The following is a 16,885-nucleotide window of genomic DNA, read 5'->3' as shown; positions in this document are numbered from 1 at the left end:
AACTATCATCTGAGATTTTGCTGTTACATTCAGCCAAATAAGTACATATAATACATTCTCCTTAATGTAAAAATATCATAATATCTTGACCTGAAGTAAGAGTTCAAGCCTGTCAAGGAACTCAATGTGTCCCAAAAATATATCACTTGATCATGCTACTGACATTATCAGTATCAAAAAGAGAATAGTTTAACTCATCTTTAATGTCAAAAACTTGGTAAATGCCTTTTCTTTCAGCTGTCAACATACTCAGTGCTGAAAAGCAACATGCTATATGTCCTGGCCTCTCCACTTTTTCTAAACTTAGAAGACTGCCAAGGTGCTGGTGGCTGTGGTTTGATCGTATTCCCAATTTTCACTTCTTCTTTGAACCATAAATAAGGAATGGGAGGCAAATCATTAACCACCAATTGCTTTGGAGAATAAAGCAGTGCGTGATTTGGCACTCAGGTGAAACCTTTCCCTACCAGTTCTGACCACAGTGTACCTTCTGCAGAACATATTTCCTTCTACAAAATAATCACAAATTAAACAAATGACAACAACAGAACATCTTCTTTTATAGCGTGAATTCTCTGTTGACCCCTATGTGTCCCACTAGTACACTATGAACTGACTCAAGTATGGAACAGAATCAGCAAACACACTAACACATTGGTCACTGTCCTTCTACAGGGTAGGCCATTAGTATTACACAATATCTAACAATAAATAAAGGAATTTTAACAAAAAAACAGTTGTGCTTTCTCTCTGAGAACATCTGTAATAAACGTAGAGTCTGGTCTTAGAGGCCTCTCTGTGATAATATGACTTGTGTCTCTTTCTATGACAAAAATACAATTTGTGGCTTATTCATTTTCTTTATCAACAATTCATTAATTTCACACTTAAAAATATTATTTTGTATTTGTTCTGTAAAAAAAATAGATCATGATTGCTTTACTCATCATGGTAAAATTTTGATGAATTGATTAACTTTCTGAAAGGACAACGCATTGACCTGATGAGTCCAGACACATAATATCAAATTGTCAGATATTGTCCTCTTATTTCTTAAACACCTTTGTTTAAAGGGTGAGGGAGGAGATTCCTGTCTTAGAAAATGATCATTCTCACAGATTGACAGATTCACTATATTCACAGAGAGACTCCCAGTGCTTTATGACATTATATGTTTAGTGTTTTGCTATTCTTTCATCTTGCCATTATGCTTCATTGAATCATGAGTTAGACATTAAAGAATGCAATTTAACAAACCAATAAAGTCCATGCAACAAGTATGAAAACACACTAGCAAAGGTGAAGTGCCTAATACCTGCCCAGAGAACATGGCAAATCCCATTGCCTCTGGAACAGCTACTGAGAACACAACTATTAGGATCTCAATGGGATTTCTGTGAAAGTCAATTTGTTTTATAGTTCACATTTGTAAATTGTATAGAATTAAACAAAAACTGTTTCACTGTCTTTCCCTTGAAAACTATGAAAATCCCTACAGGCTACTCAATTGACCACATTTTGAATCATACTGGCTTATGGGGCAAAAGCAAGACATCCTGGAATGCCTGAAGTGGCCTCCGATGCACCAACTTTTTTGCATAATTTATGTAAACTAATTCATTTTTAGTTGACATTAGTCAACCTAAATTTGAGAATTTTTTTTAATAACCTGTCAAAGGAGAATAAATTTAAAAAAAACAAAACTTGAGGGCTTCCCTGGTGGGGTTGAGAGTCCGCCTGCCGATGCAGGGGACACGGGTTCGTGCCCCGGTCTGGGAAGACCCTACATGCCGTGGAGCGGCTGGGCCCGTGAGCCATGGCCGCTGAGCCTGCGCGTCCAGAGCCTGTGCTCCTCAACGGGAGAGGCCACAACAGTGAGAGGCCTGTGTACCGCAAAAAAAAAAAAAAAAAAAAAAACCTTTACAAGTGTGACTCTGGCATGTTCTAAGAATTTCATCCTTTATAGTACCATATTTATTTGTATTGTAGAGGTTTTATTTATTCACTTGCTATTTTAAGAGGAAAAGTTTGATGAGAAGGAAATGCTAATCTTTGAGATCATAAACCAGGAATAATGTATTAGTCAAGACAGAGTGGGTTACACTTCTATAACAAACAACCCCCAGAATCCAATAACACAAAATAACAAAGGTCTATTTCTCCCTTGGGGTATGTATACACTGCAGGTTAGCAGGGGGCTTTGCTCCCATCTCACCCTTGTCCTCACTCTGAGATGCAGGCCAATGGACCAACCCCTGTCTGGAACATCGCCACTCCTGTGCGAGAAGTGAAGCAGAGCTCAGAAGGGCCCCTTGTTGAGGATTAAATGCTCCAGCCTAGAAATGACAGGTATTTCTTCCATGCACATGCCTTGGCCAGAAATGGTCAGATCCAACCTGATGATAAGAGCACCAGGAAGTGCAATCCTACCCTTATCCATAGTGGGAGGATGGAAATGTTTGTAGAACTGCACAGAATCCCACCATGAGTGATCAGGTGGGGTTGGCTGCTCCTTCTAACAAGTGTTTACAGGGCATTCCTGGTCCAAAGTACGGTTCAGGTTGCCAAGAGAGTTCAGCAATGATTTCAGGTTAAATAGTGTGGAACAAATCCGGACAGACTCAAAAATCAATTCAGAGTAACAAAACATGTCATAAGAGCCAGAAAAGACAGGAAAAAATGAATCAAGAGGAATTCTGAATAGGGAGAGAATTCTTTTTTGATTTAAATGACTGGGGAAGTCTTCACAGAGGAGATTTTGGATAGCAGCCTTAATATAGGAAAAGATTTTAATATGCAAGGATGGGACCAGGAGACAGAAAGAAGGGATTTCTGAGCAGAACAAACAGCATGGTGAAAGTAATGAATTTTGACACACCCACTTTATAATTGTATGTTGTCAGTTTTACAGTGACAACGATATCTTAAAGTTCATTTCCTCACCCTCCATGGAGTGCCTGATACTTACCTTGTGGTTGTCTTATTGGGGTATTGGGGATACTTATATCAATAGTATCTAACTCTGAAGGCTATTTTATTACTATGGTTGACTGGGGGCTATTGAGCACTTGGAGAGGTACTTCCTGAAACTATGTGTCTTTGTTATTAGACGAACCACAAAGAATGTAATCTTGAATTTTGACAGGAGGGAAATAACCATTTCACATCTACTTTATATCCCTTGTTGCCCCTAATTAAGAAACTGCAGAAATTTCATTGTAAATTCATTATGAGTGGCTCTATCTCCACTTAGGAAAAAGTAATGGAATGGGAAAGCAAATGAGAGAAATACAGAAATGTGAAAATAGGAGAGCATGCGAGGTCATATCCCATCTGCAGCAGGACAGCTGTGGGGCAGAGCCATCGCCTCAAGTCAAAGGAATGAGGTAGCCACTGAGTGTTGAATGTAAGAAGCACTGAGCACTGATCACATTCATGTTATCGGAATCAGGGCAATAGCAAATCAGCAGAGCTAAGGCATGATTGATAAGAGGGCCATGGGACTTTGGTATTTGCAGGTACTGAAGAAACATGAGGAGTTGTCAAGAATGGAGTGCATGGCATGCTGGGATTGAGCTAGGTAAGAATGGGACACTCCAGACTGCTGCTGGAGTTCAGACCCAAGGCCAGTGAGATCACCTCACAGTTAGAGCTGACCAAACTGCTCTAGGTGGTGCGGTGGGTGGGCACTCTCTACCTGGATTATAATTTCCTCTCAATGCCAATCTTGGGAGATGCTACACATAGAGGAGGTTATGACCCTCACACCAATTTCACCAGTTTGATTCCTGGAAAATACTCATTGAAGGGGAACTTAATTTAATAAGCATCTCCCCCACCCCAGGAAATTTATGAAGCTGACAGGCCTTCCCAATTAAACCTGGCTAACAGTAGTGGTTCTTAATATTTATCCCACATTCCAAAGCCAAAGCCACATTCCAGACCTACTAAATCATGATTTCTGGGGTAGGGCATGGATATTGATGGGGCTCAGGGCAGGCCGTGGCAAAATATGTCAAAGTGGCATATTGATTATTTTGAATTAAGGTTCCTTAGCAAAAAGCCAGTGCAAGAAGGACACTCTGACCCTCATCTGTCCCCCTGAAAGCAGGAAATAAATCTCCAATGTGAAAGGTATGCTTCCCTGCACCAGGAAGTACAGAGAGACCTTTATCACCAGAAATAGGGAATTCAGGGCCCAGTGTGTAAGCAAGCTCTGCTTAGATTCTTCACTAATTAGTACCCAAATCTAAGTTTCTTTGTCATGTCAGTAGTTTCTTTGTCTAAAAGGTATAAAAGCTGTCCGCTTTGGTCACTTCTCTGGGCCTCATATTCCTATGGAGCCCCTATAAGTACATAATTAAATTTGCTTTTCCTCCTGTTAGTCTGCCTCGTGTCAACTTAATTATCAGACAAGCCAGAAGAACCTAGAAATGTAGAGGAAAGTTTCTCCTTCCCAACAATTGGTTTAGTTGGTAGGATCTTCACTGGCTGGAAAGTGCTTTCTTTCAGGACTGGTGCAGATAAAGAGATTCTGGGAACTCTGACAAAATGCCACAGAATGTAAGAATTCTCATCGCATGAGTCCCCTGAATCTCTGTTTGCAAGGTCTGGTGGAAGTAGAAGTGGTGAGAGTCCTTTTTCTCTTTTTCTAAATGTATTTATTTATTTATTGTAACCTTTATTGGAGTATAGTTGCTTTACAATGTTGTGTTAGCTTCTACTGCACAGCAAAATGAATCAGCTATATATACATATATATATGTAGATCCCCTCCCTTTTGGATTTTCCTCCCATTTAAGACAGCACAGTGTATTAAGTAGTCCCCTGTGCTATACAGTATGTTCCCCTCCGCTGTCTATTTTATACACAGTATCAATAGTGTATATGCGTCAATCTCAATCTCCCAATTTCTCCCACCCCACCCTTTTCTTTTTCTAAATTTAGATTAGCAGAAAGTATTTGTGGAGTTTGTTCCTTGGATTTAACAACTCTGGTGAAAATTTGGTAACGAGTACACTTATTCATCCCTTTTTTTCCCCTAGAGATGGTCGCTGCTTTCCCTTTTCTCTGTTGTGTTGTTCATCATAAGGAGGAAAAAAAATAGGGCAGAACGCTGGCATGGGCCCCAAAAGGCTACTGTTCAAGCCGACCTCTGGTACGTTCAGGGATCTCATCAGACCCACATCTGTTTAGATAAATTTTGCTGGGGGTCTCCTAGGTAAAAACTAGATGAGGTTTTTCCTTTTATTTTACCTTATGTTCTGAGACCTTGGCTTTGTGACCAGTGAGAATATATTTTCTGGCCTCTGCCATTTGGGAGGTGCAGCTTACTGGGGTGCATCTGGTGGCCAGATGAATGAATAGACTGGAGTTCCAAGACACAAAGTCAGAAGCAGCACTCTCTTTATCTGGCTGTGCCAGATTTCAGGGGAGTTTGTCGCAAAGGGTCACAGTCCATCAGGGGCCTTTGTTGTCTCAACTATCGTTATTTTGTGAGTGCTGGAAAATACCATTCCATTAGCACCTGCTTGGTGTCATAGATTATTAGATTTGTAACTGGACACATCTCATGGTTTCCCTGTGAGACCTGAGACACCATTTTCACTGCACCATACTTACTTACCCCCTGTGCAATTAAGGTTTTTGCTTTCTCAGGTTATCTTTGAGAATGAACTTGCTGAATCTTGTGAGGGCTGAACTCTTTTGTGAGATGCCTCCTGCATCCTTGGTTAAGCCATAAAAAGGCTTATTATTGGTTTGGGTCACTATTAAGATCCAGCGTGCCAATAGCCAGATGATAACCCTTTAAATTGAAAATCTAAATTGATATGTTTTACAATTGTCTTATTGGTGTCTGTGGACAGACCAAATTAAAAAGTGGATACAAAGAAATATAACAGCTAACCTTACAGACTCCCTAACAAGATGAAAGAACAGAAATTAAACTTAGAACAAAATTGAAGTTCCCATCCAATATAAATTTCCCTTCTTAAAGTATAGCCCCATCTCCTCAGCAAATTCCCTTAACTCCCAAAACTCCTTCACCTTTCACGGAAAAGCCTTAAACACCCAGCTGCTTATTTTAACTTCCCTTTCTCTACAGATTTTACAGAGAGAGCTCCAGCCTAATTTCTAGAACCAAAGTCTACAGGTTACTCATATTAGTGCTCTAACCAGGAAATAAATTAAGCAGCAGCACCCAGGATGGACAATAAGGTTTTGCCCTCCTGTCCTCCATTTTGCTGAGCCCTATAATCAGGCTTTCCAGCTTCAGGTCTTCCTACGCAATGTCCTTTGCAGATATATCCTAGACCCCCATCCCAAATAATTAATGTCCTCTAGACAGCAGAACATAAAAAACATAAAAATATTTTGATTTCCATCTTAGCTGTAAGTTTTCTCCCTGATATAAAAAGGCAAATTCAAAATAGTGTGATTGAGTGAGCAAATCAACCTCGTTTAAACATAATGAAAAAGCCTACCTGATTCTTTGAAGACAGCTTATAGAAATGCAAAAAAGTGTAAAATCAACAATATTCAATTTACTACTTGAGTCTTTAGAAAAACAAAAGCATAATTCTGAAATATCTCAGAATCCACTCAGACATTTTCCTATTTACCACCACACATTTGCAGATATTACAAAAATCAGGATACTGGATGTACAATTGGTCTGTACTTAACAAAAAGAAGATAAAGTTTAAATAGTAATTACGCTAGACTTCTATAATAGTCAAATACACCCCAACTCCTAAGAGAAAACTTGCATTCTTTCTGTCTTCTGAAGTTGTAAATTTTACCATGTCTATGTAAACATACTGGAAGGTAATTAAAAATCTGCCCAGACTGAAGAAAAAAAGTGAGGTGGTGGGGGGAGTTGCCTTTTTAAAATACATACTGTTGGAAAGACTGTCTTGTCCAAAATCTAGTGCTTGGCCTTCTTAAGATTACTTGTCGAAGACAAATACAAAGCTTAAAAGTCTTCCCCATAAAGAGTACAAAGCTTTAGCCATCTGCACATGTAAACTTAACTTATTCCAACTGTTATTTATAAACTAGTGAGTTTTATATTGTTATATGTAATTCATGACTGAAATTTTAAAATGAAAGCTATAAGATCTCTGTTTGTGTTTGTATGTCTATGTATGTGTATTATAGATATGGTATTTTTCTACCTTCAGGTACAATTGCCAAATTTAATTTGTAAAAGAGCTCTATTTAATTGGCTTAAAATTAAGCACTTATCAATTAAGTATATTTAAATCTCATAAATATAACAGAAACTAACCCATATGTTTTTCAAATTTATGTGATCTACGATAATTTTTGGTAAATAAAATCTAGTTTAAGTTTGTTGGTTTAATTAATACAGGTATGTCTTTAGAGTTATCAACATTAAGTATAACACTTTTTTTCTACCTAGGTTTACTAAAACTCAAATAAGTTTATCTTATCTCTGTCATAAAATTTGTCATCAAGAAAAATAAGGTGATGGTTAATAGCTTGAATGTATTGTTAAATCTTCAATCTTCAGGAGTAATCTAAGTATGATTATTTTTTAAAAATGAATTAAATAGATGTAAATAAGATAAGAATGTTTAGGTGAACTTTTTAAGTTAAGTTAATTGCTTTATGATATATCCATTTAGTTTCCCAAATCTCTTTAACTTCCACCCTTAGAATTTTACTAATTGAAATGATGGGGATTTATTAAATGTCTGATAATTTTCAGATAAGATGAAATACTGAGACATTAATTGCTGAACAAGTCTATCTAATTTTGACTTCTTATTACAGAGTCTAAAGATATTTTAGTCTATTCATAAACATGACATATGCCACATTGAAAATTTGTGCTATGATGAAATGTATGTTTCTAGAAATTATGGAATGTATTCATAAATTTGCCAGTCTAAAGACTGTTGGTGTAATAGTTCACAATTGCTTACTTCATAGTTTTCACTAGAAATTAAAGTTTCTAAGTGTTAAGAATGCTAATTAACATATATGATTAAAGCTACTGAAAATAATAAGGGAAACAACTTTATATGCAAGGAAAGTAGGATGTGTTTTTGGTTAGAAAAGGTATGAGATATGAAGATGCATTTTTGTTGAGGGAAAATAAAATAATTTTTTCCTAAAATAAAGCTGAATGGTAAAAAAATACAACAAGGGATGAACTAAAATGGACATAGAAAGTTGTAAAAGGTGTATGAAAAAGGAATCTAAGAAAGAAAGTTTATGTGTGATCAATGAATTTGTTATAAAGTTTTTAAAAATAAGCTTTAATATCAATAATGTACTTAGGTAAAACTAAGCCTTAATTTTCCTTCATCTGCTAAAAGAAAAAGGTTTATTGGACTATTGGTCTGCTCTTGTGAAAGTTGTTTTTTTTTTTTTTTTCTTTAATGTAATCTGCCTAGAAAAACAAAGATTCTATGTTTTGCCTTTATTGGCTTTTTGATCATTTAAAAAAAATTGTATCTTTTCTATATTAAAATGCTAAAGCTTTGTACAACTATTTAACCTTCTGTATTTGCCTGTGAAGTCTTCGTTGTCATGGTTAAATGAATAAGTATTGTTTCACAATAAATTACGATCCTATTTGGCCAAGTGTTCTAAAATCTCTGATATTTTTGACAAACTTCCCCCAAAATCAAATTCTAAATGAAGTCTTTTTGACCAAAAACTAACTTTGAGAATTTCTAGAGGGCACCTGGAGCATCCCAAAGGATATATTCTCTCTACTTACAAAAGGAGAGAGATTAAACTAATTAGGTGTATTTGATATGTTAAATTACATGGGAAACATTATCAAATAAGTGATAATAAACCTTCTGAGGTTATATTGTATGGGTAAATGTTATTAATGTAAGTGTTCTAGAAAATATATAAAATTCCTAAAAATCTGATATGTCCTAGTATAATATTGTTTGTAATTCTAATTACTATTTTAAAATGTGTGTCACAAAAATAACCAAATTTCCTTGTCAATTACATTAATGAATTCTCATTTGATAATCATGATCATTTTTAAGTCTTTTCGCTTTTTCAAGTATGTTTCATCTTCAGAGAAATTCATGGAAAGGACTCTTAACATATTCTAAAATACTGTCTCTGTTAACTTTCAGACTGTACCACTAAACTAGGTAAGAAGTTACAAAACACTAATAGAGAAACAGATGGCTTCATAAAACTACTAACTAAAGATCAAGATCAACAAGAATTAATTACATGGGACTGAATGAATAGGATGATTATAAATTTTACGACGTTTTTGTTTGAAACATTGTTAATTTTTGTTAATGTTTTGTTTTCCAGATATATGGAAAACTTTCCTCTTAAATTATGACTTACAGAAGTTTGGTAAATTATTCCTTTGAAGCAGACATTTACCTTTTTCTCCCTACCTGATTCCTCCAGAATTTGAAAATTCAATGAGTATTCTTTATGGCAATATAGTTATTTGCATAAGTTCACTAAGAATCTGTTCTCTTTATAATAGGACACAATTGGAAGCACTGGCTATATTACCAAGGCTTTGACTGGGATGTCATGCCTTTGAGAGAGGCATGCATAAACTCAGATATGACTAAACAGGTTTAAGGAACTAAGGTTGACTTAATGGAGCCAATAAAGCCCCTTGAAAAAAGTCTGGTACCTTGCTTACAGGGTTCCCGATAGCCTAACCAGGTAAAGAAGGTCACTTCTTGGCAAGTGCAGGAAACTCTGAACATGTTGTGGACCTCAAAATCAAAGGAATGAACCCAAACCTTTAGATATTGCAGGGGAAATCTGATGACAAACAAGTCCTTAGCTTTGCCTCCTAGTCTTGTGAAGCATTTAAAAGTTCAATCTGGGATTCCTTATGAAAAATTCCAGCAAAGCAGAATAAAAGAGTCTATGTGGTCAATCACTATTCTTGCTGCACTTATGTAAATGGCCGGGCCAAGTGTAATGAAACTAGACTCATTTTTCAAATAAGTTAATCTTAATTTGTTTCTCTTTGGTAAAAATGAGGGTGATGTTGAGAGAGGAAAATTGTCTCAGTAATATTCTTTTGTGGATATTAGATTCTGTTGCTGGAGAAGGGGGTGCGGGAGAATGGTCATGTCCCATCTCTCCTGCGAGTTGGAAGAGTTCCTGGGGCGGGTTGCCAAATGAGGAAAGAATTCAAGAGCGAGCCATAGTAAAGTGGAAGCGAGTTTACTTAGAGAGATACACATTCTATAGGCAGAAAGTGAATGCAGGCTATCTCAAGTGAGAGTGGCCCTGGGGTATGGAGGTGGTTAACTTTTATGGGCTGGGTAATTACATATGCTAATGAGGGGGAGGAACATTCTAACAATTTAGAAGATGGGGTGGGGATTCCCAGGAATTGGGCCACCTCCCAGTTTTTGGCCTTTTATGGTCAGCCTCAGAACTCTCATGGCACCTGTGGGTGTATCACTTAGCATGCAAATGTGTTACAGTGAGCATATAATGAGGCTCAAGGTCTATTGGAGATCCAATCTTCTACCTAGTTGGTTCTTGGGCCTAGTTGGTTCTAACTAGTTTTATACATAATTAAATTTTGTTTTTCTCCTGTTACTCTCATGTCAATGTAATTATTAGGACTGTTACTGAGTCCAAGCTCGCTCTGCTCGCCACACGACAGGCCAATAAATAGGGAGACGAAGAGTTGGGGCAAGGAATAGTGACTTATTTGGAAATCCAGCAGACCATGAAGATGGCAGACTAGGGTCCCCAAAAAACCATCTTATTGGGGCCTGGATGCCAGTTTTTTTTATAGAACAGAGACAGGGAGGAGGTGAGGGAGTAAAGTAAAAAGGCCATTTATCTTGCAAAATCGGAGGGGATGTGTTAATTTCTTCTTTTCTGCAGCCATTCACAGGTGGGCAGGGTCAGAATGTCTCTCTGTGGGCCTTTTAGTTTAACAGTCAGGCAGAGGGGCATGGTTCCATGTGGCAGGCCATTATGTATGCTTACAGCTATAGACAGTGATTATAATAACAAAAGCAAAGCAAAGCAAAGGTTAAAGTAAAAGAAACATATCCAACAAGGAGTCAGAATTGGCTCTTCCCTGTTATAGGCCAGCCAGAAGAACCTAGAAGGGTAGAGGAAAATTTTTCCTCCCCAACAGTATCAACAAGTTTCAAAACTCCACATGATTCCAATGTGCAACAAAATTGGAGTATAAGTAGATTACAACCTTGCTACTCAAACCGTGGTCAGTGGGCCAGGAGCATCCATAGAACCTAGGAACCTGTTAGAAGTGCAGATTCTTAGGCCCCACCCCATCCTGCTGACTCAGACTCTGCTGAAGCACAGGTCTCAAGTGCTTTATTTGCACGTTAAAGCTTGATAAGCACTGGATGGGATGCCCTTTAATGGGGCCTAATGGGGCCTGCTGGTTATTAATTATTTCTGTAAATGGAGAAATCCCTGAATAATGTAGTATTAATGATCTTGGGAGGGGGAGGAGGGGTGGAGTGTGCCGAGAGCCAGACTGGAGAAAACTGTTAAAGAGGCTTAAAGAAACTGAAAGGTTCTGGCTGATTGCTGTATCTGCATAGATTAATTTTCACACTGCCACAGACCTTCGAAAGAGTCTTACATAGTCCGAGGGGGTTTATTTCCATTGAAGGCTCAAAATGTGACAAGATCGCTCCAACTGCTTTGTGCTTATGGTTAATTTAATTCTCACGGCCACTCATGCTGCTAATGATTCCCATTTTGCAGAAGCACAGGGAGGTTAAGAACCTGCCCACAGTCATCTAGCTATTCAGTGGCTGAATGATGGTTTTGTTGTGTTGATAGTTGTTGTCTTTCAAAATCAAAAGTCAGGTTTATTTTATAGTTGGTGTTGAGAAGAGGGAGTAAGGACCAAGGTTGTCAAACAGAAATTGTGCCCGGGAACAGTGCTGGGGCTTTGTACATCAACTCCACTTAACAGCCTGGCTTTCCTGAGGAGGCCAGGAGATTTGGGGGAAACAGGATTAAAGAGGAGTTTTTCTCCACTTCACTACTCCTATTCTAAGCCAAGGAGGGGCCCTGACCCTACTCCTTCCCTCTCACCTCACTCTGCCCGGAGCATCATGTCAGCCCAGTGACAAACAATGAGGAAATTTCCTTAGAACACCGCAGGGCAGCCCAGACCTGCAGGGCTTGACAATCTCCTATGTGGTCAACAGGTGCAAGAAAGCAGTTGTAGAAGAACTAGGGTGAGACCATCACAGACCCGCTATGCCCTGAAGAGTAAGAAATACCACCACCTTCCAGCCGTGTGTCAGAACCGAAGCTTTATTTTAATATTCTTATTTTCAGAATATCACTGGCAACTAGAAACTTGTATGCAAGAATGATTTTTACAACTGTAAATAAAATAGATAATGGAATTGTAACAGTAAATACACCTTAAATATAAATATACACATTGCTATCCCACATGTATAAAAGTCATGCTCTGTAAATGTTCTGTCCACACACTGTCTTTGTGGGGCACTGAATTCCAGGATGGATCTTTGAGGGTTTACGTGTGTCCCATTAGTTATGGACATTTCCAGAGAGCTTATGTAGGAGCAACACATTACAAATTTTGAAAAAAAAACTAAGTATCACAGAGCATTTTTGGGGGATATTTAATACTTCTGTTCTATAAAGAGAGCATTTCTTAAATATTACAAATGGTGAAACAAATATACTAGCTTACAGATATGTACAATGTACTACTTTATACTTCAAAATGCAGGAAGATAAATTATATATATTTTATATATATATAATTTTAGATCTAATGAACAATTCAATATTGCTCTTGTGTTGGTCTTGCTGTATTGCATGCATGCCCAGGGCACGCCCATGGCTTGTCACCAGATGGAGGAGGGAATGGCAGGGACAGAACGGGACCCATGGAGCCCCAAGCTTATTCCTGGAGTGCCATCTTCAAAGCAATATTTTGAGTTTTGTAACTTACTGTGGCAAGGTCAAAATCTTCTGTGTCCATATGCAATGCAGGACGTGTCCTCAAGAACCACAACTACTTATTCGGGGACTGGCCCACATAAATGCTAAAAACATCTGGTTCAGTGGGACTAACTCCTCCTGAATATCCATTGGGGAGCTCCTAAAATATTATTTTGAGATAATCATCTATATCCTCAGTGCAGTTCATAAAAAATGATCTCAGAATAAAGACCCATGATTGAAGCATCAATGGCCTTCCAATAAACTCACAGGCAAAATACAAAGGAAGAAAATGGGTCCTGAATGAGATCAGATTTTCAATAATTACAAGCTTCTCATATTGATCACGCTGTAAACACTTAAAAATGTAGACACTGCCTTGAGAGGGCTAAATGAATTTCTAACTTGGATTAGGAAGAATGGGGCAGTGACAGGGAGCCCACACACTGGGAGCCTTACGGACATTACAGCCTGTGGCAGACATCACATTTCACCATTAGTTTAACCCACCCAAGATCTCTAAAGTTCATTTTGGCCATGAAGTCCTGTTTCTTCTTCCACTTAACCCATATCCAGACTACAAATGGATGACATCTCTTTGAGAATAGAAATAGAAAAAAAAAAGGTAGGGACAAGTTGAAAAGCAAATGTTCTAGAAAACACACCAATGAGATCTCACTGTGAAGGCTGTGGAACAGCCACTTGGAACAGAAGGAGCCCATCAGAAGGTGTGTCCATTGGGACTTGGAGAGGGATTTGGTGGCACCCAGGCCACTTCTCTACCCTCCCTGTCCAAGTTCTGTTCTAGGAGGCCAGAGAGGTGGGCTGACCATGGAGCCAATGGTTCTCAAAGTACCTCCCACACACTAAGTACATCACAAGGATGAGTTATTAGCAGAGGAGAGGGGATGAGATGAAGGCAAGAAAATTTAACCAGAAAAAGGTTAATTTAGGATCTGTTGAGAGCACAGAACTGCCCAATAGTTGCTGTAGCAGGAGGCACAGGAAAGACACAGCAAGTGCAGGAGAGAAGGGTACGTGCAAACGTCCGAACTTGACCATCCTGCCCCAGCTAGGCACTGCTGCCCAGAAGCCGAGAAGCTCCCCTTACATGATCCTGAGGGCATCACTCTCTCTGCCTGCCAGGCAGGCAACAGGAAGGTGTGCTGAAAGGGAAAATTCCAGAGGAGGCCAGAGTGGGATGCAGACTGGAACAAACAGGAGAATTTACAGGCTCTGTCAGTGGGAATTTTCGGGAAGCAGAGCCAAAGCAGCCTTGAGGACGGCAGAAGAATAAGCTGAGTGGGCTATGCCCGGCCTGTGACAGAGCCTGCCGGACCCATTTCCACCTAGCATGCAGGAACCAGCAGTGGCCGTAATTTGGTTTGAAGGATTGAGGATGCACACAAGATCATTAGGAGGAAAAGATAATCATTTCCAGAGTGAACCCTGCATTGAACAGCTCTCAGAAGACATTTCTAATGGAACATGCACGATAATCTATTACTTGAATGCATTTCCCAGGAATATACTCGTTATAGATAATCATCAAAAACACAGTGAACAACCTTTGTTTCAACGTATTTCATTAAGATGCAAAGTATGGCACAGACATGTCCGTGTCTGTTAGAAAATGGATGTGGCTTTTGGTCTTCGGATGGCCTTTGTTGGCTTTTACCCAGTTGGATACAGATCGAGTTATTGAAAAGAAGAAAATCATGTTGGAGGACAAAAATGTCTAAAAAATAGCTACTTTAATTGCTTTTATTTAAAATCTGAGGGCTGGAAGAGTTATACCCCTCATGGGTCAAAGGAAGGAAACTTCACATTTCTAAAATTCTCACAATATAACACACAGGAGCGTTATTGCAATGTTTTAGTATTGTCCACAATATCCTTATGCAAACATTTTAAATGGAAATTGAAGAATTTCTGACAGAGCAGCACACTCTTAGTGAATTCATCATTGTATGTGAAAAGAAATACCCTAAAAGGCTAAAACAATACCTGCTAATAACCTGACTTAGTGAGGTGAGGACCTCCCCTCAGAGTGGCAAGGCTCACAGGTCAGCTGGGAACTGACAGTGAACATCCTCTGGCGGGTAGAGAGGCTGTGTTATTTTTAATTCAGTAAAAGAACCATGGAACCGAACAACTTTGGCCTGGTCTTCTCACCTCTTCCCACCCCTCCCCTCCCCAAGGGTTGTCACTGGCTTCTGAGCAGAGGGGATGCCTGGTCTGGGGTGGTGCTTGCAGCTCTGGGTTAACATGCTCTCACATGTATGCAGATAGTATTTCCCCCTATCGGCACACGCTGCTTCCGAGGGCACAAGCCCTCATGCCTCCTGATGGCGAACGATGCCTCCAGAAATGTCTGGCACCCCATTCGGTTCCCTGTGATGCTGAGCATGTTAGTTTTCATTTTAAGCATTTGTCAGATTCCCTGATTCTGGAGAGGGGGTGCTTATTGGTGGTAGTGTAAAATGCCCTCTGAGGACAACAGCGCACATCTCGGTCAAAATGCAATATTTAACACGTGGGCATCTGACATGCTACCCTGACGACTGTGGGTTTCACGTGGAGGGGGAGGGGAGGAGAGGGAGACACACAATTGCTGCTCCCACGGGAGGGAGTTCACATGATCACGCACTTGCCCTTGAGCTTTTCTTTCCTCTTCTGCTGCTTGCTCTTTTTCCCATCGATCTGGAGGCTCACGGTCCTGCGCTTCTCCAGGTTGAGCAGCTCCTGGAAGAGCTCCTTCACATTGTGGTTGAGCTTAGCTGAGGTCTCCATGAAGGCGCACTTCCACTTGCGGGCCAGCACCTCGGCCTCGCTGCTCTCCACCTCGCGGTTCGGGCTCTCATCACACTTGTTCCCCACAAGCATGATGGGGATGCTCTCCACATCCCCTTTGATCTCACAGATTTGTTCATAGATGGGTTTGAGCTCCTCCAAGGACTGCCGGCTGGTGATAGAGTAGACCAGAATGAAGGCATGCCCTTTGGAGATGGACAGCCGCTGCATGGCAGGGAACTGGTGGCTGCCTGTGGTGTCCGTGATCTGCAGGGTGCAGATGCTCTTGTCACAGCTGATGACCTGCCGGTAGGTGTCTTCCACAGTGGGGATGTAGCTCTCCCGGAATGTACCTTTCACAAACCGCAAGACCAGAGAGCTCTTGCCAACGCCACCTGCGCCAAACACGGCCACCCGGTAATCGTTGCTCTGCTCTGGCATGTTGCTTGAGGGCTCCAACGATCAACTAGGAAGCACCTAGCAAAGGAACCAGATGTTGTTTGAGAGAATTAGTAAAAGAAAAATCTAGGAAAAGGTTGCTTTACCCTCTCTTGATAGCTTAAAACAAAATTGAAATGGTACAGTTTGCTTTCACTTTCCCAACACAAGAACAATTCAAATTTCATTTTATAATTCTGTAATTCTAAATCCAATAATTATAGCTAATCCCCAGTTTTCAACAGGGCTATTGATCTACTGAGTGGCTAACTGGAGCCAGTCTATTCCTCCTTATTGGACCATGGTTCTGAGCAGCTTTGCTCTCACATCACCCTGTGCTCAGGGAAAAGATGCCAAGTCAGCCCAAGGGAAGCAGAATCCAGGAAAGGTAATGGGGAGATGGAAATTAACCAAGCCCCAACATACATACACACACACACACACACACACACACAATCACAATCACAGCAGATCTCTACTATTTAAACTGAAGTACTGTGAACACCCAATACACTGGTCATAATATGTAATTTTTTAAAAGTACAAGGAGGGGGTTAAAGGCAAGGAGAATGCAATTTTTACTCAGTGTTTATATTAACTCATGAAATCCTCACCAGCCTGCAGAACTGGTGTCATTATCCCTGTTGTGAAATGAGGAAACACAGAAGGAATAGGGAAATGTAAT

The 16,885-nt window shown here is 39.7% G+C and overlaps 1 protein-coding gene across 1 annotated transcript; it reads right to left on the bottom strand.

Moving 5' to 3' along the window:
- Nucleotides 1-15,175: 15,175 nt before the first annotated feature.
- DIRAS2 (DIRAS family GTPase 2) lies at nucleotides 15,176-16,345 on the bottom strand. The gene has a single exon (XM_089912911.1). The coding sequence runs from the start codon at nucleotides 16,201-16,203 to the stop codon at nucleotides 15,604-15,606; it is 600 nt and encodes a 199-aa protein (XP_089769037.1). The 5' UTR covers nucleotides 16,204-16,345; the 3' UTR covers nucleotides 15,176-15,603.
- Between the last annotated feature and the right edge of the window lie 540 nt (nucleotides 16,346-16,885).

This window comes from Delphinapterus leucas, chromosome 6 (assembly GCF_059928025.1).
Source record: "Delphinapterus leucas isolate spDelLeu-1000000601 "Yukka" chromosome 6, BTC_Dleu_Yukka2, whole genome shotgun sequence".
Lineage (NCBI taxonomy): Eukaryota > Metazoa > Chordata > Mammalia > Artiodactyla > Monodontidae > Delphinapterus > Delphinapterus leucas.
The sequence above is the reverse complement of the archived record's forward strand: the minus strand, read 5'-3'. Positions and strand labels throughout refer to the sequence as shown.

Bases quoted from the DNA above. Each gene is read 5' to 3' on its own strand.
- DIRAS2 (XM_089912911.1), bottom strand. From the start codon at position 16,203: ATGCCAGAGCAGAGCAACGATTACCGGGTGGCCGTGTTTGGCGCAGGT.